This window comes from Micromys minutus (assembly GCF_963924665.1).
Source record: "Micromys minutus genome assembly, chromosome: 1".
NCBI classification, from domain to species: domain Eukaryota; kingdom Metazoa; phylum Chordata; class Mammalia; order Rodentia; family Muridae; genus Micromys; species Micromys minutus.
In genome coordinates, this window is record NC_137969.1 from 121,296,533 (window position 1) to 121,321,716 (window position 25,184).

At 42.7% G+C, this 25,184-nt stretch overlaps 2 protein-coding genes across 3 annotated transcripts in view; one reads left to right on the top strand and one right to left on the bottom strand.

Moving 5' to 3' along the window:
• Nucleotides 1-25,184, top strand: part of LOC308427852 (Krueppel-like factor 3) — a 219,130-nt gene that overhangs the window by 94,696 nt on the left and 99,250 nt on the right. The window lies entirely within an intron of this gene.
• TLR1 (toll like receptor 1) lies at nt 11,885-14,251 on the bottom strand (the record flags this gene model as incomplete). Its single annotated transcript, XM_080926151.1, has 1 exon — nt 11,885-14,251. The coding sequence occupies one exon, from the start codon at nt 14,249-14,251 to the stop codon at nt 11,885-11,887; it is 2,367 nt and encodes a 788-aa protein (XP_080782277.1).

Sequence of the window (25,184 nt, forward strand, 5' to 3'; positions counted from 1 at the left end):
GATTTGAAGGAAGGAAGTCAGGGTTTTCCAAACAGTTGGAAGTACAGATAGTCTTTTAGTTGGATAATTCCTACACTGTACAAAAAAATAATTAATCACTGGTACTGATGATATAATTCTTATATTCTATCGGCTTTTGTTCCTGGTAAGACTTCTCAAATGTCTTGGAGGGAAAATTAATTCTTATGAAGTCTCCATTTCTTAAGCACATGACTGTCAATGATCTTAGATGTCTTCAGGGTACTATATATAGTGAAGTGTTATGGCTTGTGATATGTATTTTAATACCTTTACCACATTGTCTTTAAAAGTCAACTTAGTTCCTGACCATTTTCAAACCATTGCATATGCAAGGGTAAGTTTTCTGCATCTACTTTAAAATATTCCCAGCATGCCAGTTCCTCACTTGCGTAAAGGGAAGTTATTGCTCAAACGGTTGTGTCTGTGACATCTACTGTGGAACTAATGAACTTTCACTTTCTTTCTGCTTCCTTAAGACTACACGTTAAGTATTGGAAGACCTCTCGGGCTAGCAAGATGGTTCACAAAGTCAAACCATGTGCAGTCTAGCCTGAAGACCTGAGTTCAAACCCCAGACACTCTACTTTCACCTCCATGTGTACAAAACACATACATGATAAATAAGTGAAAAATAAAAAGAATGTAAAAAGAAGATTGATCATGCCACTGGTGCCAAAATAGTAACTCCCACACATCCAGTATCTCTTCTGAAATCTTGTTCTCTTATAGATTATCGTAGACAAGAGCGGGCTGAGGGAGGCCTATGGTGTACCACTTTTAAGGGTTTGAGAAATAACTCAGTCATCAAGATGAATAATGTTTAAATGGAAATGAATGTGAAATTTACATTAAATAACTATCAAAACTTTTCACAAAGGCAGAGTTGGTGCTCTGCTTTCTCGGAAGCCCTTAGGCTTCGTTTGCTTTGGCAAGGTCAGTGCTTGGTCTCCCAGAACTTCTTACTTATTTAAGCTTCTAGATGAGAGCCGTGGCCAAAAAAAAAAAAAAAAAAAAAAAAAAACAACCCCCACCCTGCTCCTTTATTTGCAATCCCTTGGGCTGGGATGTTGGGGGTTTCTGTCACTCTCATTATGGTTCCTCCTGCTCAGTACCACAGCCTGATGAGCTGTAGTGAGAGAGGAAGCAACTCCCCCTGAACATCTGTCAATTTAAGACACAAAAAGCTCTTGTCTCTCAGGCAATGCGTATGCGTTGTGGCATCTCATTGAAACGATTTGTGAGTAAGGTATCAATGTTCTATTATGGCTGTTGTTGAGCGGAGGATTAAATCAGGGCCACAGGTGAGCTAAGCACTCAGTGGCCCACTGAGCTCTGACCCCTCAACATAGGGCTTCATGAAAGTAAGTGGTGTATATTGTCACTGTGCTGATGCTCTCGTTACTTGTTGAAAGCAAACAAAGTTCCCCATCCACAGCTTACGATGTCAAAGTCCAAACCCAAAGACACTACCCAACGGCAGTTGGTAGTTTGCCATTTTTTCCTTTAATAATTCCAGTAAATGGAGAAAGTCTTAAAAGCCCATCAAAGTTTGGATAACCTTGTAATATAAGAGTAAGAAAGACCGCTTTTTAGTGCTTCTGTGTGTCTGACATGGTGCCCTATATCTTCCATACAACATCTTATTCAGTCTTTTCAACAGCCCAACAAAATGGTGGTCACTATTACTCCCATTTTTTTTCAGATCTAGGAACTAAAACTCAGAGATTAAGTAACTTGCCCAGGCCAGCCTAGAAAGCAGTAGAGAGTAGGAGTTTAAATTCACATTTGTCTGGTCAATTTAATCAGTCAAATCCCACCCCAAGCGCTCTCAGACTCTAAAGCAGCAGCTGAACTTGTGCTGACCAAGGCGGACACCACTCACCTGGCCAAGGCTCCTTCCTCTTACCACAGTGTCTTTCTCAGCTTCAGCATAAGCCCTGATAGGATTCTGCTAGGTGTCACACATCAGAGAGGCTCTGCCTGCATGTAAATACATCATTAGGTCATTGACAGACATGTGCTTACAAGCTCAGCCCAGGTACTCCACGAGAATGCTCTTTTAGCCCCAAATACCTTAAGGTAACCCAAATACTACTGCAAACCCTTAGGCATCTTGGGTCACTTCGGACTCCTGGAGCTTCCCTTGGAACAAGTATTGAAGCACTGCAGACCCATCTGACCCGTCTCACTCTTTAGATGAACAACAAGACGCAGCAGAACTTCCACACAGCAATGGAGCTTAGGTTGTTAACATGTGCCACTGAGAAATAAGACCCAGAAAAACTCACCACGATTCCTAGGATCATCCACAAGAAGAGCTGACCAGGGGCAGTCTTCAATGAAATAAATAAATGAATAAATTAAAAAACCAACCGAACGACAACAAAAGAATCCCTCCAAACCCTAAAGCTCCTGAAAGATAGTTGCTCAGACCACAAGCCCCATGCTCACTAATCATTCATCTTCAAGAGCCTCGGCCTGGAGCTCTCCTCCGTACTAGCTCTTTTGGGAAGATTCGAGCAACCCCTATTTCTTCTTCATGAGTGTCTTAGCCCAGCTTGAAGTCTCCAGATCTCATGCAGGTATGTGGAGGGTTAGACCAGAAGTGGCTGTGGGAACAGCTTGACTCAGTGTTTCCTGTAAGGTTCTGACCTTTCGCCCTCTGCTGAGTGCTGCTGGCGGTTTACACGGTTAACACGGAAGAGACTGTGACTCTGTGGTGTCAAGGACATCCCCGTGTTCAGTTCTCTCCACTCTCATTTCTAGAACCTTTTCCTCAGCCATCATCACCAACTGGAGCACAGTGCCCATCAGCACTGTCTCTCCATTTCATCCTCTGCATCCTCTGCGTCTCTTCTGTCTCAGGTGATGGCTTTGGGTACCACTTGTAAGTGAACCCTTTTACTTTAGTAACTTTCTTGTTTTGCTTTTTCTCTGTTCCAGCTTGACTAAGAATGCCCTGCTTTTGTTTTTTTTTAAGACTGGATAATATTCACTAAGCACACAGGCTATGTCTTATCATCAGACATCTGTGTTGCCTTTAGGACTCTTGTGAAAATGGATTCTCTGGAAAACGACCAAACACCAATATTCCTTCACCAAGAGCTGATGTGTCATCAGGTGTTTCGTGTTTACTTAATTATCTGCTTAACAGAACCAGCATGCTGGCTTCTGCCAGTGTCTTGGAAGACTTTGGCAGTGCCTTACTTCCACATCCGGATCAGTGACTCTGCCCCTGGGATTAGGTGGAGCGGCAAAATGAGAGGAAGAAAGTAATTCCAGCCGTTGTCTCCCAAGAACAGGAGAACTTCATTCTGGTTTATAGAGAGGAGTCTGTACATGGTCACATCATCACTCTGTCACGTGGGGCCTTTGGTGAAGCAGAAAACCGTGGCATGGAACAAATTATGTAGCAAAACTAATCACCTTGTGGTATCTGTGAAGTGGGGGATGTACGGGCTGGTTCTGTGTCAACCTGACACGGGCTGGAGTTATCACAGAGAAAGGAGCCTCCCTTGAGGAAATGCCTCCATGAGATCCAGCTGTAAGGCATTTTCTCAACTAGTGATCAAGGGGGGAGGGCCCAGCCCATTGTGGGTGGTGCCATCCCTGGGCTGGTAGACCTGGGTTCTATAAGAAAGCAGGCTGAGCAAGCCAGGGGAAGCAAACCAGTAAGTAACATCCCTCCATGGCCTCTGCATCAGCTCCTGCTTCCTGACCTGCTTGAGTTCCATTCCTGACTTCCTCTGGTGATGAACAGCAGTGTGGAAGTGTAAGCTGAATAAACCCTTTCCTCCCCAACTTGCTTCTTGGTCATGATATTTGTGTAGGAATAGAAACCCTGACTAAGACAGGAGAGGAGGAGGGAACAGGAATGGAGGGAAGGGGAGAGAAGGTGGGAGAGAAGGGATGGGAGGAAAAAGTATCAAAGGAAGAGGCTAAAGACAAGTACATTTTTCAAGGGCAGGTAAACACTCATAAATATAAAATAAAATATGTTTTTATAACCACACAGTGAATAAGGGATTGGCAAAAGGGAGAAAGGATTAAAAAAATTTAATTTATCTTTAAATGCATACTTTCCCTTTTTTTGGGGGGGGGTTGGTTTTGGAGAGAGAGAAAGAGACAGGGAGCACCAGTGTGAATGAGCAAGGTGTCTTCCGAAGCCACTCTCCAATTTATTTTTAGGACACAGCCTCTCATTGAACCCATTGCTAACCAATTGGCTGCCCAGCAAGCTCAGGTGATGTTTGTCTCCTGACAGCACTGGGCTTCCAGGCACACAGCTTCTACATTGGTGCTGAGGTCCTCACACCTGTACAGCAAATGCTTTGCCAAACCTGCTTCTTTGTTTTCTTTTTTGGTGTAGGGTCTAGCCTGTGCCCTGGGTCTAGCCTGTGCCCTGGGTTTTCTCATACTTACAACCCTCTGCTTCAGTGTCCTGAGTTCTAGAATTTCAGGGGTGTGCTCCAAGTCTGTCTGCCAGGCTCCAGCAGTTTATTCCTGTTTGTGATGCTGGGAATGGAAGCCAAGGTCACGTGCAAGGTAGGCATGTCTGTCCACATCATTTAGTTACATATAAGACCATACACGTGTCATACCAATTAGCTAACCCAACACCTACTGTAGCTGTCTTTGTGACTGCAGTCGAAGTTTCTACAGATCTGAAGCTGAATTATAGAAGTCAGGTGTGTGATAAACATCTTGTCAGATGCTTCAGCTCAAGGATTTCCCTCGAGGTTCCCTGGTTTGCATGGAAGCCACATGCCATCGTTTTTCACTGAAGGTGGGAAACCCCAGTACACACTGAGTCATGCTTACAAAGAGCTTGTCCAACATTTCCAGATTATATTCACTTAGGAGAGCCAGTTTTTAACTGCTAAGGATTTTGGGAGACAGTTAAAAGCAACCAACACAAAAACTTGAGTTCAGATACTTGGTATCTGAAAACATGGCCTTAAAACCAAAAATAGTAAGTACTCAAACTCCTTACTTTGTGATCAGTCTACTGTGTTCTCACCATGAATGTTCCTTAGACAGCCCTTTTGTCTAAAAAAAGCACTGCGTTTGGACACTCGTGCCCATCTCTGTCCAACCCCAACTCCAACTTCAATGATGTCACATTGTCACAATGATATCACACTGTCACATTAACACGTTGAAAGTGACCATGAAAGGGACTCTGTGTGTTTCTATCTGTATGTATCACAAGATTGATAAACACCAATCAGAAAATCAGAATTTTATTATTTTCTACAAAAAATTTCTACATTCTACGTAAATATTGAAGAGAACGTTAATGACTTTTCAGAGCTCCTCCCTCTGTGGACTCTATTGTCAGACATTTGTCAGGACAATGCTGAGTCTGTTCTTTATATCTGCCATGAAAAAGGGAAGGCGCCCAGGCTTAGCAGCACACTTCTATAATCCTGGTAGAGGGGAGGTTGAGGCAGGAGGGTCATCCTCAATTACATAATGAGTTCAAGGGCAGACTAGAACACATATGATGCAAATCAAAATGAAGGCTGGGAAATGGCTCAGATGATAGGCACTTGCTGTACAAACCTGAAGATACTAGTTCAGTCTCCAGAGTGTATGTAAAATTGAAGGGGGAAGCCAACCCACAAAGTTGTCTTCACACACACACACACACACACACACACACACACACACATACACACACACTCACACACACACTCTATGTCATAGGTCACCCCCCCATATACACAAATAAATAAGTATTACCAAAAAGATAGCGTTTCTATAACCCAGCGGGTCACTTTTTGCACAGTAACACTGTCAAGGGTCCTATAGGGCCTATTTACTTTTGGTTACATTGTTCAGGGTTTACATTATGTTCCTTTTTTTTTTTTTTTTTTTTTAACTTATTAATAAAAAGAAAAGAAACAGTTGAGGCCTTAGCTCAGTTGGGAGAGTGCCTGCCTAGTGTGACCTCAGCCCCACCTGTAAGTTCACACCTGTATGTAACCTACACACTTGGAAGGTGGAAAAGGCAGAGAAATCAGAAGCCTATCCTCTGCTATAGAGTAACTTTGAAGCTACAACCTGGGCTACAAGAGGTCTTGTCTCAAGGAAAAAGAAAAGAGAGCGGTAATCACAAAGAAGAAACCTTGGGGACACTTGAACAATGCAGCTAAAACCTTTTTTTTTTTTTAAAACAAGGAAACACTAGTATATAAACTTTATAGACAATAAAAATGAAACTTCAAGAGTGCGGTTTTTTAGGCAGCCCAGATTTATAACTTCCTTCTCCGCCTCATTTTATTTATTTGCTGATTGAAAACTTTCCATGTACAAAAAAAGTGTAGAAACAAAACCTACGCTCAACTGCAGCCTCAGCAAGCAGCGATAACACGTCTGCCTATTTCAGCCGGTTCTTTCTTTTTGTGAGTCTTAAAACTGAAGCCAAGGTGTACTTGTAGTTCTGTGTGTTGAGCTTTAATGTCATGGTTGTATAAACATTCTTCTCTACTAATAAAATGCCTCCTCTAGGCTTAAAAATTATGGTAAAAAATATATAAGGGAAAACTCTCCATCTCAACCTCTAACACTTTATTATATTCATTTATTTTGTGGATACACACATGTGTGCCATGGCTTGCATTTGGATGCCAGAGCACAATTGTGGGAATAGCTTATAACTTTATAATATGTGACCTCCCAGGGACTGAACTTTGGCAGCTAGCACCTTAACCCACTGAGCCTTCCCACCAGCCTGTTAACTCTAATATTGTAAATGACTACACAGTATGTCCCTAAATAGAACACAATATACTTGTCCCTCTCTGAAAAGCTGGAGTGTTTAACAAACTTGTGAAGAAGTATTTGTCCATGTCTCTTTGGAATAGATTCCCAGAAGTGCAATCACTAGACAAGGAACGTGAGTATGTCACAGTTCTCAACATATCACCAAGTCACTATCTCTTCTTACTGTCACTACATGAAAACAGCCATTCCGCTGCCCTCTCTAGTGTGACAATCGGATAGAATGGAATTACGTCAGCCTCTGTTGGTGACAGTCCCACAGGCAAGGGGACCCATGTGTCCTCAGGACTACCACCTAGCCTGTTCCTGCTCTGCCTCAGGGAATAGCTGAGTTTCAGGGAAAGGGAGAGCCCACTCCATAGACCAAGGGTAGCCTGGCTTCTCTTTTGCCTGAAGGCTAGAGAAACCAGCCTCTTACAGGTGAGCATCGTAACAAAGATGAGCAGCCCCGGGTGGCAGCTTCCCAAAGAAAGAGCAGGTGTGGTTGGTTGCTCCTGCTGGTAGTCCCAGTTCTTAGGAGGCTGAGGCAGGAGGATTGCCTGGAGTTTCAGACTAGCCTGGGCTACAGAATGAGATGCTGACTTGAGCCTACACTTTTGAAAGGGAAGAAAGAACGGCTGGAGAACCAGTGAAGCCGTGTCCTGTAGGATGATGTCATTATACAAGGCTGGTCCAGCCTATCATTGGATGAGAAGGAAAGGTAGGTGGGGAAAAGTCTTGGAAGGAGAGAGGGGGAGGAGAAAGCGGGAAATTCAGGAGGAGGCAACTTGGAAGCAGACGGGGTGTTTCTCTCGGCGCATCTCTACATGGATAAGGTTGTTATGAATAATTTATAAGGGATGGAATTGTACGGAGTCATTTGACTCATCTAGGTGGTCAAATTATATCATACCAATTGGATCAGAGTATTTTGGTGTGTTCTTTGATTTGGTGACTTAATTGAGTTTGAAGTGGCGGGATGCACAAAGCTTACCACGGAGTTGGGATGTGTGTGTGCAAGGCTTGGCAACAACACGCCAAGGGAAAGTGAGTGAAAACAACACACTGGGGCAACTGTGGACCCCCGGGACAGAAGCAGCCGGGGCGAGTGGAGTGAATCGCACCTGGGTCAAAAGAAGCCGGGGTCTGTGAGTACTGAGGTGTAGAGCCACTAAGATAAAGATACCCCACGGTGCCGTGTAGCCTTACAGGAGCCGGCACTAGCTCAGGATAAAAGGTTACCACTTTTTATTTTTACCGCAACAGTGTCCCATGGGGGATGTACACATATTCAATAGAAAGTTCTCTTCTCAGAAGAGAGGAAGATAAAATGAAGTTAAGGGAAACCAGCAGGACTCAGAACTCATAGCAGCGGATGGAAAACAGCAGCTTCCTTTCTTTGGACAGTGAAGAGAAGATAAGCACACACATTCAGGTCTAGTTTTCCTTGAAAGTGTTAGATTTTTTTTAAATATATATATATATATATATATATTTATAATTTTTAAGCAAAATTTTCTCCTTATGTAAGTTCATTACAGAACATTTAGAACCTACAAGGAAAGGACATTTAGTAAGTGGATATCAACTGTAGAAGTTATTAACTACTACTAATGTTTTATTATTTCTCATGTGTATGGGTATAAATAGTGTCTGTCTTCCCTATGCTATGATGAAACACCAAACCCAAAAGTTGTTGAGGAAGAAGGTATTTGGCTTACATACCCTTTATCAATAGTCTGTTGAGGGAAGCAAAGGCAAAAACTCAAGCAGGACCAGGAACCTGTTGTCAGGAGCCGATGCAGAAGCCATGGAGGGGTGCTGCTTACTGGCTTGCTCCCCATGGCTTGCTAGGTCTGCTTTCTTATAGAACCCAGGGCCACCAGCCAAGGGGTGGCCCCACCCACAATTGGGCTGCCCACACCCCATCAATTTAATTAAGAAAATGCCTGTGTTGTGGTAGACCAATTAATCCTGTGATTTATAGTCCAATCTTTTTTCTTAAGATTTATTTATTTCATGTATGTGAATATACTGTTGCTGTCTTCAGATGCCTGGAAGAAGGCATCGGATTCCATTACAGATGGTTGTGAGCCACCATTTGGTTGCTGAGAGTTGAACTCAGGATCTCTGCAAGAGCAGTCAGTGCTCTTAACCACTGAGCCATCTCTCCAGCCCTATAGTTCAATCTTATGAAGGCATTTTCTCAGTCAAGGTTTTCTCCTCTCAGATGATTATAGCTTGCATCACACTAAAACTAGCCTGTTTGAAAAAACAATTCAAGATTGTATTATGTATGTTCTCTGACTTGCTTCTCACTTTTCATTATGTTGTGAGCACTTTTCCAGACTAGGAGAGCTGACCTGTAAAATCAACACATGAGAAGACTAACCATTCCACGTATGTGCAGAACACTGTGAAGGTGGGTTTTGTCCTTTATGGGTCCTATCTACCACCGAAGAGGAAGAGTGTACATCTCACTCCTCAGTTCTCGAAACTAGAACTAGGAAGTCTACGATTGCTGCACTTTGGGGAGCATGTTTGAGTTCATATCTAGAGAGATAGAGGTGTTGGCTAGCTACCTTAAGAATGCATTTAAACAAAAACTATGATATAAATAATGAAATCAGCTTGGAAAGTAGCTTCTCTAAGATCATCACAAATGACTGTAGAAGCTAGAATTGAAACCAAACTGGTTTCAGAGACTGTATTTATTTATTTCTAACTTTTCTTCCTCTTTTTGAGATTTCTGCCTGTCCTTTAGACCAGGCTGGCCTTGAACTCACAGATTTGCCTTTGCCTTCCTAGTGCTGAGATTAAATGCATGTGCCTCCACCCTCAGCTTGGATTCAGCAGAAGATGCCACAAATGCAGTCGTAACCTCTTTGTCACCTCCTGCAGCTGCTCACAAGTTTAGCTGTGCATATACAGAACTGATCTGATGTCTCAAAATCCTGACTTTGTTGGATAATCTCTAAGAGGCTCTGTGTTCCTTTAGAAACTGCCCTTTAGACTTATGAGGTGTCAGGGGCTGAACTGCATCAACCAACAGGTTGCACCCCTGAACCTCAGCATTTCAGAGTGGGGTCCTTCTCCAAAATGGGAGCATTGCAGGTGTAATTAAGATAGGAACATTTCTATTAGACAGAGGACAGACCATAGAAGTCTGTATGAAAATGGGAAATTAGCACGCAGAAACAGACATGCAAAGGGAGAAATGCAGACATGCAGATATGCAGACCAAGGGAAAAATCACGGGGAGCAAACAGCCAAATGTAAATCAAGAGGAAGCAGGGTGCGGGTCTTTCCCTCTCAGCTCTTACAAGGAGCCAAGCCTGCTTACACCATGATTGGGAACATCTGGGCTCAGAACAGGAAGCCAACAAACTTCCCTGATTCACCCCGGGCAAAAGTGGTCTCTGTACAGAAATCCCCGAAGCTACTATAAAATTGCTTGCTAGGGAATAGAAACTGGATTGTGAAATCTAGAGGTGCAGTATGGGAAGTGTAGCGGACCTGGGGTAAGTGAAAGAAGCCAGTTACAAGGACTGTTGCAACTCCTTTTCAGAATACCAGTTTCCATCCTGCGTGCTTTGTCACTGTCTATGGAGTTCCATAGACATGAAGTTGTGTTTCATCAGTCCCCAGTTCGATAGTCTCCATAGTCCAGTTAAGATCATTGACGCTACGCTCCCCCTTTTCATCCTTCTCTTCCTCCTGCAGATAGGATCTAACTATACAGCCCAGGCTGGGTTCCAGGCATGTACCAGCATGGCTGACTGAATAAGGTTTTATTTCATTGTTGACAACCATATACTAGTCTCATAATCTCCGTATCCAACCATTCTGGGGCACAGGTCCCAGAATAAGTCTGGGCCTCCCAGCCTTTGTTCTCGTTCTTGTAATGGCCTTTCTGTTCTTTACCATACCAAGGCTTCCTTCAAGACTCAATGAGAAACCTAAGCTATCCTTTCTGGGTTTTTGTTCTGTCTTGGCTTTTGTTTGTTTTGAGGCAGGGTCTCTCTATAGAGCTCTGGCTATCCTAAAACTCAATCTGTAGTGGACCAATATGGCCTTGAACCCACTGAGATCCACTTCCTGCTGCCACCCAGGTGCTGAGATTAATTACCTATTATTTCCAAAATGGCCACACAAATCATCACTGGACTTCACTGTATGTTCTTCTTTTGTTACTCTTTCTATATCTGGAGATGTATAGGCCCCTCTGATTCCCTGATGGTTTCTTGGAACAATGAATTGATTATATATGCAGTCCCTCGGATTCTGCCATTAAGTGGAAACCGAGACGAGAGCTTTATATGAAGGCAATTTATGTGGGAAAGTAAAATCCAGGTCTAAAAGTGAAGGACTTCATGGAGACCCCAGAAAGAATGAGGGGGTCAACCCAAAGTGGAGTTGCAGTTTTCTACTGTTGACCGGGACAGAGAAATCTGCAGAGGGAAGGGCTTCTGATTCTTTGGTAGATTCAATGAATACACTTCTAAAAAAGGAAAAAATGGGTCCCTTAAGTGTTTGAAATGAATGGTTTGGGAGCTGGAGAGGTGGCTTAGCAATTAAGAGCACTGACTACTCTTGCAGAGGACCCAGGTTCAATTCCCTGTACCTACATGGCAGCTCACAGCTGTTCATGACTTCCATTTCAAGACTCTAAATGCCCTCTGCTAGCCTTTGGAAGCATGGGCATTCATGTAGTGGACAGATATGCATGCAGGCAAGACACCTCTAACATAAAATGATTTTTTAAAATGCCAGTACTCAGGAGGCAGACACAGAAGGATCTCTGTGAGCTTAAGGACAGCCTGCTCTACAGAGCAAGTTCCAGGACAGTGATGACTACACAAAGAAACCCTGTCTTGAAAAACCCAGAAAAGAGAAAAAGAATGATTTCAACCCAAATTATAGTATCCCGCTAATTTTTATTAGCAAATACTTGTGCCAAACTAGGGCTAAAAAGCACAAATTCGCACATCATAAAGTCATAATCATTTTTGGGTTCTTGCTGATAAGGATGGTACCATTTTTAGAACTCCCCAAAGCAGCATCACTGGTGAGGGGAATATTCTTCTTGCTGTGTGTATCATGTTGCTTCTGTCTGGTTAACCAGCTTAATATTAACAGATGATCTTAGGTTTGCCCAAAAGAGTCCATGTTTGTTCCTCTCTGTGGGCCATTCCAAATAGGTCCTTCGTGCCATGAGAGTTTTGAGCTTGTGGTAATTTGTAGGGATGGAGTACTGCAGAATGGGTTCCAGCAAGACCAGGATCAAGTTATCAGACCCTTCGTGGAAGAGATTGTGATGGGCAAAGTAGAGTTCATAATGGCACCACTCACTCTGGATGAAGTGGGGAGACAGCACAAAGATGGACTTGTAACTCTTCTCGATGAAGTGTATGATGTTCTCCACAATGCTCTTGCCAGGGACAAAGTTTCTCTCATGGAGGCAAACCCGTATGTCATCTTTCTCTAGGTTTGGCAGTAATTCCTTCTTCACCCAGTCAGAATCATGCCCACTGTATGAGACAAAAGCATGGAACTGGAGATTTCTCTGGAGTTCCTCTAAGGGGACGTTCCTGGTCCTGTGCCTGGTCTGCATCCATTGACACAGCATCCTGACATACCAGGGCAGATCAAAGTAGAGACAGAGAAAAGCCCCAGTGGCAGCCAGCAGCAGCATAATGGCCCCGATGGTGACGGTCAGCAGAATGGTATCACAGGACAGTGGAGACATGTGGAAGTCCTGCAGTGCGGTTCCCTTAGTGCTCTCTGGGTAGTCACACCTGTAAGAGTCAGGCCAGCCCTCCACCACTTGTCTCGATACCTGGCCTATGTTTTTGACAAACTCCCTCAGCTCACACGTGCATCGGAATGGGTTGTTCCCTGCTGTTACGGACCTAATATTCTCACAGCTCTGGAAGAAATCCTCAGAGGGGTTGGAAACTGAGTTGTGGTCGATGACCAGCACAGAAAGGCTGCTGAAGGCCCCACATCCAGGAAGGTCAGTTAAAAGATTAGATGCTACATTGAGTTCCTGCAAAGCTGGCAGGTGAGTGACATCTTTAGGGATGCTCATTATCCTGTTGTTGTGAAGGTCAATGACCTTGACCTTGGGAGGTAAGCATCTGAAGACAGAGTCTGTAAGCATATTTGAAGACAAATTTAAAACTAACAGACTCTGGGTCCAGGAGCACGGGCTTTCCTTGTCACTGTACCTTAGAGAATTCTGGCTAATGTCTAGTTTTTGTAGGGATGTCATCTCCACAGACATAAGAATTATATTTTCAAGGTTTTTTAACTGATTCTTTTGTAAAATGAGTGCTTTCAATTCAATTAAGTTTCTACAATCTTTAAAAACCATGTCTGTTAAAAGGTTATCTCTAAAGTCCAAATACAGAAATGGGCTAACGTAGGTAGGGCAAAGCATGTGGACCATGTGTGTTCCAGATACTGTAAAGTTTTGGATGTTCATATTGGAAAAGATACTGTATATGTAACTTTGGGGAAAGCTGAACACATCAGTGACAACTTGATTTATTGACAAAGCCTTCAGAGAAGTGTCAGAATAATGGAATGTTCTGGAGTCAAGTTGGCCTTGGAGCTTTACGTTTGAAATTGAGAAATACTTGACTGGTGTATGCCAAACCACCTGGAGGATATTAATGAAGGAATTCCACGTTGTATCCACATTATTCAGGATAAGGTTTGAGAGCTTCAGATTCTTTCTAAGCTTTGACAAAGCACGTAAGAAATAAAAACAGCCTTTGTCTTCGAGCACACACTTGATGTTAGACAGTTCCAAACTGACCACAGTGCTGAGGGACACATCGAGAAGAAAACGAAATTCTCTTTCTGAAGGAAAAACAATATGCAGAGTCTCAGTACTAATATACTGAAGACACTTGGGGTCTTCTTTTTCCCCATAAGTGTCTCCTAACACCAGCAAAACCTTACTGATATTCAAATGAGTAATCAGCTGCACACTTGAATTGTGTACCTGAGAACCGCTCAATCCCAGAAACTGTAGTTGGGACATGTTGCCAAACTCTTTGCATATGGGCAGGGCATCAAATGCATTAAAAGAGAGGTCTAAATGTTTGAGGTTGACTGTTGGGTGGCAAGAGATCACCCTTAACTCATTGTGGGACAAATCCAAATATTCTAGTTCTGTGTTGAATTTGAAAACACTGATATTAAGATACTGGAGTCGGTTGTAGGACATTATCAAGACCCTCAGCTTGGACAATGAGAGGATGTCAGAAGTCTGCAGCTCAGATATATTGTTTTGTGATATATCTAAAGTAGCTATTTGCAAGGGTAGGTCCTTGGGCACTCGGGTCAGGTTTGCGTTCACCCTCTTAATGATAAACTCACTTTCGTCGGATAATTTGATAAGTATCAGTCCTAAGACAACGATACAATAGAAGATGATGGAATTTGTTTTCGTCATTTTTTGACAATAGATATTCCTGGGGTTGCTGCTGTTCTTCAGAGGATCTCCATGTGGGTATAAACCTAGAAAAAATGTGTATTATATGATTATATTAAATTAGGCATCAATGTTTTTTTCTTATTAGTGATTCATAAAATGAAGGCTGCTTTTTTAAGAGTTATACAATCCAAAACTGGGAAGACTGATAAATTAGATGAATAGTAGATAGATATAAAATAGATATAAATAGGACAAACTCTAATCAAACAGATAGATAGATAGATAGATAGATAGATAGATAGATAGATAGACAGACAGAGAAATAGATATGGATTCGATATAGAATATAGATATAGATGATTAGCTATAAATATGTAGACATATGTATAAATGTGTGTATGCGCCACAGTGCATATGTGGAGGAAAACTTGTGGGAGGAGACAGTTTCCTCCTTCCACTGTGAGACCCAGGGATTGAGCCCAGCTTCTCAGATTTGGCAGTATGTGTCTTTACCCACTCAGCCATCTTGCTAGCCCCAAACAACTTTTGATATAGCAGGAACTGGAGGAGGCTCCAGAGATGCCACAGCCCTGCCAAATGCCTGGCTTTGTATTTTCAGTCTCCAGAATAAATTGCTGTTGTTTTAAGCCACTACATTCATGATTATTTATTGTAGGATGTGTAGGGTTGGAACACAGATCACCCATGGAAACTCCTCATCCTGGATAATTTAATGTCAACTTGATACAAACTAGAATTACTTGAAAGGAAATCCCAACTGAGAAAGTGCCTCCGTAAGAGCAGGCTGTAGGTCATTTATTAATTAGTGATTGATGGGAGAGGGCCCAGTTCATTGTGGGTGGTGCCATCCCTGGGCTGGTGGTCCTGGGTTCCATAGGAAAGCAAGCTGAGCAAGGCAAGGGAAGCAATCTACTAAGCAGCATCCCTTCATGGCCTCTGTATCAGCACCTGTCTCCAGGTTTCTGCCCTGTTTGAATTCCTGTCCTGACTTCCTTAATGATGGGCTATGGTACAAGTGTAAGCCAAATAAATTCTTTCCTCCCCAAGCTTCTTTGTCATGTTATTACACCAAAGTAACCCTAACTAAGATACTCCCCTGGCTTGGACACTCTCAAACTCATTTAGAAGCCAGGCTGAGAACTCACTTGATGCCCTTTTATGCTTCAACATGAGAAGTTCAGGTGTCCCACAACTTTCTTAGGAGACCCCTGGGTCTCTGTGTCATGACCTCCCTGCTGTCACTCGTTGTCACTTACACAGATTTTTGGGGACTAATTTTGATCTTACTCAAAAGCTGATAAATATCACAATAAGCAGCCATTTATCCATCATCCATTACTTATCCAGCCAATAAATGTTACTCATCCATGTTTTAGGGCCTAGACACAGAACACAGGGCCTAGACAGAAGAAGACAAAGTCTGACTCTCAAGACAAGGACCTGTTAATGAATAACTAATTTGAATTTCATGGAGTGGTTGAGTGTAATCTAGAGAAATAAATTTGTATAACAGTAATCACCGAGGCAATGCTGAGTAGTTTTGATTGATTCACTAGAGAAAGCCTTTCTGAGATCACCCTGAGGTAGACACAGAAATGAATCCAAAGAACCAAAGGAAAGCCCTTCTTGCAAAAGAAAAGGTAAACACAAAGTCTTGAGATGGAACTGAGGTGAGCTGGTCTGAGGAACAGGTAAGTTGGGGATAGCCTTGGGTAAAGCAAACACAAGATACAAGGGCCAAGATCACTCAAGGCCTTGTGGGTCATGGTGAGGACTTAGGATCCTTTTTGATCCAATCCCATATTGGTCACTTTTTTCTGCTGTGATAAAAGCAACTTGAGAAAGAATGGGTTTTTTTTTAGATTTTCCTCCCAGGGGAACAGAATCTATCATGGTGTAGAAGGCATGGTTGCTAGAGCAAGAAGTAAGATAATCATGTTTTCATCCATACACAGGCAGAGAGAGAGAGAAAGGGACTGAAGCAAGGCTATAAATCCTTAAAACCCACCCAACAGTGACACATACTTCTTCCACAAGACTCTAGGACCTAAAGACTCCATAGCCTCCCCAAACAGCACCACCAAGTGGAACCAAATGGTCAAATATGTGCACCTATAAGGGCACTTGCCATTCAAACCACAACAGATCCTAAGAATCACAATGATGTTGAGTGATATAATAATGCATGTGTCCATCCATCCATTTATCCAGCCAATCTTGGAGGGATTTAAAGATGGGAAAGCTTTAGAAAATCCTTTTTCCATTCACTCATCAAATGGATCTCTTCCTCCTCTCAAGTGTGACACATTATTTGGGGTTCTTCCCATTGCTCTAGTTATCGACCTATACTACTTCAGATACTGTCCTGTTGTCACCTGTCCAGTGGAAAGGGAGCTGTGTTGAGATGAGCCCTAGAGGCACTTTAAATGAAGGCCACATGGCTATGTAATTGTCTCCATGAATTTTAAAATTCTAGAATGTCACTAGAAAAACAAGACATCAGGACCTACAAAGAGCCAGATTCCTGCCCACATGTCTCTCACCATACATCAGATGGCCTAGACGGACCTAAAGGACCCAATTCTCAGAAATAAACCTGTGCTACAGAAGTTCCAGGCTATACCTGCGGACCTCTCTGCTTTCCAGAACCCTCCATGGACTTACATTTCTGCACGGGTATCCACAATTGCCCTTGCTCACCAACTGAGTTCTTCACCAACTGCATTCACAAGCACTCTGAGGAAGAAAGATGACAGAGCATCAAGGCTTGTGGGGAAAGCAAGCCCAGCCTTTTTTCAGCATTGATTACCCTTGAAGTGGTCAGGAAATGTTCCAGTTACCCTAGCCTAGCTCCCCAAAGAGCTACCCACAGCAAGAGCCATATTTAACTGAGTGTTAAGAAGCCCTCTGAAATGTTTGAACTTGAATCTTCAAGGGAGTGAGATTAGGACACAGGCCCCTGGGAAGGTAGAGGTCATGGAGGCAGAAGTCTGAAGAATGGAGTAAATGTCCCTACAAAAAAAACTTCATAGTTTTCAGCTCTCTGCCTGATTCTTCCAAGAAGACATGAGATGTTGGATGTCTTGTATCTTCAATACAAGATCTTTTGCCAGGTCCCAAACATAGGGCCCCTCCACATGGACTTCCCAGGCAAGCTCTCTACCATCCCTAGCATCATTTAAAGGCCCATTCTTGTTATGGCATCTGATCTTAAGAAGATGATGAGACTCAAAATACTACTCAGTTACCTCTTGGGTAATTCCTGGGTCCTTAGGGCTCCATATCCCAGGACAAACCACAAGTTATAATCAGGTCAGGGTAAACATAATTGGGCTTAAGACTTGGGCTTCCCTAGTTACTTCCACGTGTGCATCTAAATGAGAAACTTTCCCCAAAGTCAAGTCCCGACTTCAATGAGGCAGTAGTCAGCACTGTTGGGCATAAAATGTGGAGACATCTTGACGAGCAAGACGAAGTATCTTGTTTCCTTACCAGCAGCAAGTCAAAGGGTTAGACTCTCCCTATGGTCAGGTGTGTGATGAAGCCCCTGACCCAAGCATGCGAATGAACAGCGTGCTTCAGGTCTGTTCTTAACTAAAGCAGCTGACTCCAGAACCTTTCGCTTCAAGTTCTTAATTGAATTGGAGGTTCCCAGTTCATAAAACAACTTTTCATTTGTATAATTAGGAAATTAAGGGCTGGAGAGATGGCTTAGCAGTTAAGAGGTCCTTAGTTCAATTCCCAAAACCTACATGAAGGCTCACAACCATATCAGTAATGGAATCCGACGCCCTCTTTTGGTGTGTCTGAAGACAGCTACAGTGTACCTATATACATTAAATAAATAAATTTTTAAAAAGGGAAATCAAAATATTAGGGCTAATGAGATGGCTTAGCAGGTAGGCAGTTTCTGCCAGCCCTGACAACCTGGGATGAACACAGCTCCCATAAACTGTCCTCTGACCTCCACATGTGCACATGCAAACACACACACTCAAAAATACATAGGATTTTCTTAAAGAAATCAAAGTATCATACATAAAGAAATGAATTTTAGATATTTGTAGAATCTCTACATTGTAGCTAACAAACTGGCTAAAGTCACTAAACATCAACATCTAAATTTTTTAGTCCAAACAAATAACAACAACAACAACAAAAAAACCCTCTTGTTGTTACTATTTTTGTTGTTGTTGTTTCTTTTGGTTTTTGTTTGTTTGTTTGTTTTTAGACACCCTCTCAAAATGTAACCCTGGCTATCCTGGAATTTAACTTATAGCCACATAGACCAGGATGGCTTCAAACTTGCAGTGACCCCCCCTAGTTAAGCCTGTAGACTACTGAAATGACGGGTGTATAGCACCAGGTCCTACCAAAGTATTATTAATCCTAGTCTGATAGTCACTGACCCCCATCTATTTTAGAACCCCAAACCACTTTAACATGAACACAAAGGATGGTTCGTTAATTGAATGAAAAAAAAGAAAGAAACCTGAAAGGATACTTTAAAAGCATAAAAAAAAATCTTTATATTTATGTCCACTTTTATGGTCCAGGACAAGCTTAGCTGCCACCAAATGACATAAGGAAGTAATGTTACGTCTGCTCAGAAACTCCGGGAACATCAGATCAGGGATTGGCTGGTTTTAAATGGTAACACTCAAGGACCCTCGTTAAGTTCAGTTCTGCAAACATTCGGGGTATAGCTTTCTCTGTGCCAGAGTAACTATTAACCACCCTGGAAGGCTCCCACAGAGGGCAAGAGCGTTTCTGCCCTGAGTTTGAACACAGTGGCAGGAGAGAATCAGCTCCCATAAAGTGTCCTCTGACCTCCACATGTGCACATGCAAACACACACACTCAAAAATAAAGCAGTGTTTTTTACTGTGGAAACTTCTGCACTGATCAACTTGGATGTGGCTTGGAGGACATTTTCAAAACCTAAATTCCAGCCTGACTTCCAGATCCCCCAGAAGAGTGTCACAATGTCAGAGGAAAAAAGACAGGAATATATAGTCAGAATGACCCAGAATAACAGTGAAAATACGCCTCCCCATTAAAACTGTGTGTACTACAGCGCTTCTGCGGGAGAAACGAACTAAGCTGTACAGTCTCTCTCACCGGCATGATGAGATGCCTGAGACAGACTGCTTGGTAAAGAAAAGAAGTTCATTCTACTCACAGTTTTGCGTCAATCACATCCCGCGGTGACCTTGAGGGCAGAATCCCAGCGTGGCACTTGGCGAGAGGCGGGGACACAGGTATGCATTCCGGCTGCACCAGCTTCTACTAAGTTACCAGTGTTTAACTTGGGCTGCTGCTCTGATGATCTGATAGCATCCAATCCTCGTTTCCTCCCAAAGGACCACCTCCCAATGCACAGTCAGACTCAGAGAAGGCATCACATTCCCACACATGGACTCTTGGTAAACAGTCAAGTGTATGCGGGTCACAGGGTGTCCGGTGTTCCTGAACATTTCAAGGAGGGGAATGTGGATGGGGGAGAAGGAAAGGTTAGGAAGGTCATCTAAAATCAAAACAGCTGTGTCCAAAACCCAAAAACACCTGTAACCAAACACCTTACACACACACACACACACACACACACACACACACACACACAGGAACACACTTAAGGTCTAGAAAACAAATCACACAAAGAGAAGCTGTTCTCTGATGTAGGTTGGACAAACACTAGTTTCAAATCACACAGTCACCATAATTAAGTATACTACTTAGAGAAACATCCACAACTTGGTCATAGAGACGTTTTCCATTTCTATATGGCAACTAGGATTTAAAAATAGAGTGATTTGTTTTACTTACCAAGACAACCTGCCTGTCCTGCAGAGCAGTAAGAAATTCAAGCTCCTACTTCCTCCTAAGTTTAATTGCTAACTGCTTTCTGCCTTGACAGAAGGGGTTCTTTACTGCCACCTACAGTACTGGTGTGGAACTACACCACAACTTAACCCAATTTGCAGACTTACACAGAGTCCTATCTTTATGGCTATACATTTTACTGCAATAAAATTGTTGTCCTCACTAATGGAGCAATTTTGTAGATGCTCACTGACTGAATCCAACCTGCTTACCACGGTGGCTGTGCTGGATGAGTGGTTCTGGTGAGTCCCATCTGTTTTGCTTTTCCTCTGGCCGTTTGATCAGCTCATTGGCTAGTGACAGAGCAGAAGTCGGGGGTCAAGATCAAATTTCTGCATGAGATTTTTTTTTCCTCTTTAAGAGGAACGATGATTTCTGAGACGCTTGTAGGACAGACACTAGTTATTTCTTTTGGGTCGCTAGTTTTCAGATGAGATTTGGAGCAAAACTTTTCCATAGATGTTTTCCAACTTTCTTCAAGACGCCACCTTTTAAAACTCTGTTAAAAAAAAAAAAACAAAACAAAACAACAACAACAAAAAAAAACCATGCCACCAGGCTTTCTTTTCTCGGAGAAGATCCAGGATGCTTCCTCTAGCTTAGTTTTAGCCATCCGTCTTAAAGGATCTATTCTGGGGGTAAAGCAACCACAACAAAAGATCACTCGAAGCCTCCATGCCTGTCCTCAGCCCTGTGCCCAGCCACACTGTGACTGTGGAGGCCACAAGCCCCTCCTTCTCTCCTTCCATGCACCTCCACTGTAACCAGCTTTCTAATGGACAGACGACAAGGTTCACTTCCCCTAAACACAGAACACTGGGATTTCATTTTGACCTTCCTCTGTTCCCCAACTCAGAATTTCTTTAGTGGAGAATGTTTAATTCTGGTAGGTCGACAACCGAGAGCAGCCAGCACAGCTCCTGACCATCCCTGTGCCCCAACAAAGAATTTGTTTAATCAGGAAACTAGGTGGTTAGGTATAGTTCTGAAACTGACAAAAAGCGAAACACTAGCCCATCCCGCCCCTACCACTTCATCCTTTAAACTCCCGACTGGAGATGGATGTCTGAGAATTCAGCCCTTGGTTCCTGTATCAGTCAGGGATCTCTAGAGGAACAGAACTGACCAAGTGGTTCTGGGTTTATTACAGGAGGTGAATTGGAGTGGCTTACAATGGTTGTCTGCAAGCGTCCAGTAGGTTTTCAGTCCAGGAGGATGGGTGTCTAGGCTGGTCTTGAATGTACAACTGGATCTTAAAGAAGTAGGCTCTAGTAACAGTGGAGGAATGGACAGTCCAGCTAGAGCAAGGACAAACAGGAGAAGAGCAAAAGCTCCCCTCTCCCTTGTTTCCTAAATTGGCTGCCATGAGAAGGTGTGGCCCAGATTTAGGCTGGGACTTCTGATCTCAAATGATTGGATTTAAGGTGGGTCTTCCCACCTCAAAGGATTCAATTAACTAAAAACCCCACAGCAGCTTGGCTTTTCAGTTAATCCCAGATGTAGTTAACAACCAAGAGTATGTACCACAGCTCTCAAAGACGCAGGCTTTGTGATCCCAGATGTAAAGACATACCTCAGGATGGACCCACTGGTACAATAGTAGCACAAAGGTTATGAGGTAATCAACCGCCCTTGAGTCAGATCCTTCCTGGTGCCTAGTACTGTAAGCCTGGTTAAAGTACGGTGAATCAGGAGGTTATAAGCCCAGGAGGAGGAACTTACCACTGTTGTCTTGCTAAATGGGCACATTGCCAAACTGCCTTCCGAATTTTAGTGTTTATCGACATAGATGAGCAACGCCTTCAGCCTTGGCCAGAGGAACCTCTGTCTGCAGTATTCATCACTTAATGAAGAGACCCCTAGCTTGTCAAAGTGCTGAGTAAGTGACTATTGGATACTCAGCCCCCAAAAGGACATAAGAAGGGCATCTGCATCTATCCTCTAATACCATGTGTCACTACAGACAACCCTTCCAAGGAAACTTTTAACTCTCAGAGAATATGGCTTTCTGAATTTTAAAAGTAATTGGAGCATTAAAATTACATATTTTACAGCATAAAAGGGTATATCTAATACAAAACATTAACAATTAGAGAGAGACAGAAAGTCTTCAAACTCTGGTGTGTCTCTAGTCTAGCCACTTCTCCATCACCTGTGTCCCATGTCCAGGCATTTCTTTTAGGATCCAGGACAGTGTAAACCAACTGTCAAGGTTTGCTTTGTGATTAGCTTTTTTTTTTTTTTAAAGAGCTTTATTGAACCGTAAAAATAAAGACATAAAAAGCAAACGAATACATAATTCACACACCATAAATCCTTTCAACACCACGAACAGTTGATGCATATTAGATCTGTGCAGTCACTGTCACAATCAACTTGCAGGATTTCGTCACCTTAAAATGAACTGCTGTGTCTCTTGCCTGACACTCCCCACCTGTACACACTAGCCAGTCTTCTCTCTGGAAGACACTAATTTCTATGGATTTGTCTCTTCCCACTGCCTCAAGTAGGTGGCTTTATATACTATATATATATATATATATATATATATATATATGCTGGGGTTCTGCTTGACTGGCTTCTTTCCTAGCATCATGGTTAATTCACGCTGTCACACGGATTCTCTCTCTCTCTCTCTCTCTCTCTCTCTCTCATTTTGGTTTTGGTTTTGGCTTTGGTTTTCTTGATATAAGGTTTCTCTGTGTAACCCCGACTGTCCTGAAACTCATCTTGTAGAGCAGGCTAGCCTAGAACTCACAGAAATCCACCTGCCTCTGCCTCCTGAGGGCTAGGATCGAAGGCTCAAGCCACCACTGCCAGACTGATATTCCATTCTTACCGCTGAGCTCATCCACATCCCTAAATGTACCTTCACTGCTCAGATGCCTCTTGTGTATATCCTCCTTAAAATCCCGAAGAGACTGAATCGGCCTCTCCCGAAAAGTTTCTTCTAATTTTTCATCCCGCTCCTCTGGCTCTTCCTCCGACTTTGGCTCATTCCCCCTCTCCAGGTTTCCTTCCATCTTTTGACAAGGTTTCATCTTGTACGTGCTTCTTCTTTGCTGCTTCCTGTTGAATACGTGAATACTATTATTTCAGGTACGGATCTGGTCGACTTCTTTTTCCGACGTCTTTTAGCCTGAAGAGGTACAAAGACCAAACCTGCGGAATTCAAACAAGCTTTCTCCTGCCGCTGGCCTCTCACACCCGCTGCTTGCAAGGCGAAGGGAGCTGGTACCCAGATGGAAACAAGGACCAAACTAGCAGGATTTCTCCTCATTTGTCTTTTTAATTATTTAGTTGTAACAGTTCTTTACACATACTCCAGATAAAATATTATATAAATTTCTTATTATATAAATGAATTGCATATTTTTCCCTAGCTTGGAGTAATTTTCTCTTTCTTGAAACACAAAGACTTTAGTGCCTTGCTATATTTCATTTACCCTTATTTTTCCTTTGGTATTTATATATTTGGAATCATATCTAGGGAAACACTGGCAAATTCAGTGTACCTTTGTACTCTCTTAGAAGATTGTTTTAACTCTTTAGATCTTTGATATTATTGAGAAAGAATATTGCTATATAGCCTAGGTTAGCCTAGAACTCACAGTCCTTCTGACTTAGTCTCCTAACTGCTGGAATTATATGCACCTATGTCTGGTCTATTTGTTTCATTTGTCCTTTGATGAATGGCAACCCCAGATCTTTATGCATGTTAGGCAAGCACTCTATTACTGAGGTAAACTGAGTCCTTCAGCATTTGATAATCTTTCATCTTCTGTACATGGTGTGAGCTAGGGATCAAACTGTTTTCACATGTGAATATCTCATAGTTTGTATATGCTCGGCCCAGGGAGTGGCACTATTAGAAGGTGTGGCCCTGTTGGAGTAGGTGTGTCACTGTGAGAATGGACTTTAATACCCCAGTCCTAGCTGCTGGAAGTGAGTATTCTGCTAGCAGGCTTCAGATGAAGATGTAGAACTCTCAGCTCTGCCTGTACCATGCCTGCCTGGATACTGCCATATTCCTGTCTTGATGATAATGGACTGCACCTCTGAACATGTAAGCCTGCCCCAATTAAATCTTATAAGAGTTCCCTTGGTCATGGTGTCTGTTCACAGCAGCAAAACTCTAACTAAGCCAATATCTAATTGTTTGAGCCACGTGGTTGAAAAGACTTTTCTCACCATGGGACAATCTTGACACCATTGTTAGAGGTCAGTTGACTGTAGACACACAGGCTTACTTCTAGACTCTGAGTTGTTACTTAGCTTGTTCATCTTTGTTTTGACACTATAGTCTTTTTAAATTTGTAATTAATATGCTTTTATTTTATGTGCATTTGGTGCTTTGCCTGCATGTGTGTCTGTATGAGGAATAGCACTTACAGACAGCTATGAGCTGACATGGGCGTGGTGAGACCTTATAATCCCAGCATTCAGGAGTGAAGTCAGAGCACTGTGAGTTCAAAGCCAGCCAGAAAGACTGTGTGTTCACAAAAACAAAGCAAGTGTCAGCACCTGCATTAGGCAGCAGGCACTAAAAGTCATATCTTAGGGACTCAGAACAATGAGATGAGAAGAAAGGAATTAGACTTTTTTTTTAACTTATTTTAAAACACACTACAAGACTATAGTGTCTGTTGAGATGGCTCAGTGGTTAAGAGCACTGGCTGCTCTTCCAGGGACCCAGAGTCAATTCCCAGCACCCAACTGTCTGTAAGTCTTATTTCTTGTGTCACATGAAGTCACATCGTCTGACTTCACTCCTGGGTGCTGGGATCCTAAGGGCTCACTACCACACCTAACTGAGAAGTCTATTTTCTTTCTTTCTGAAATTAGTTTTTAAAGTCCGCATACAGAGTAATAAGCTTTCTTATGCATTTGCACATGAGCTGCTATGCTTTGACTCAGTTTAAGCATAATTCAAATATAAATTTAAACATAGGCTCTAGCTGTGAGAGAAATTGTGACGTTTGCCTTTATGTGTCTTTTATGTGTCCTTCCACCTCAGCCTAATCTAGAAATCTACTCACTGGCATGT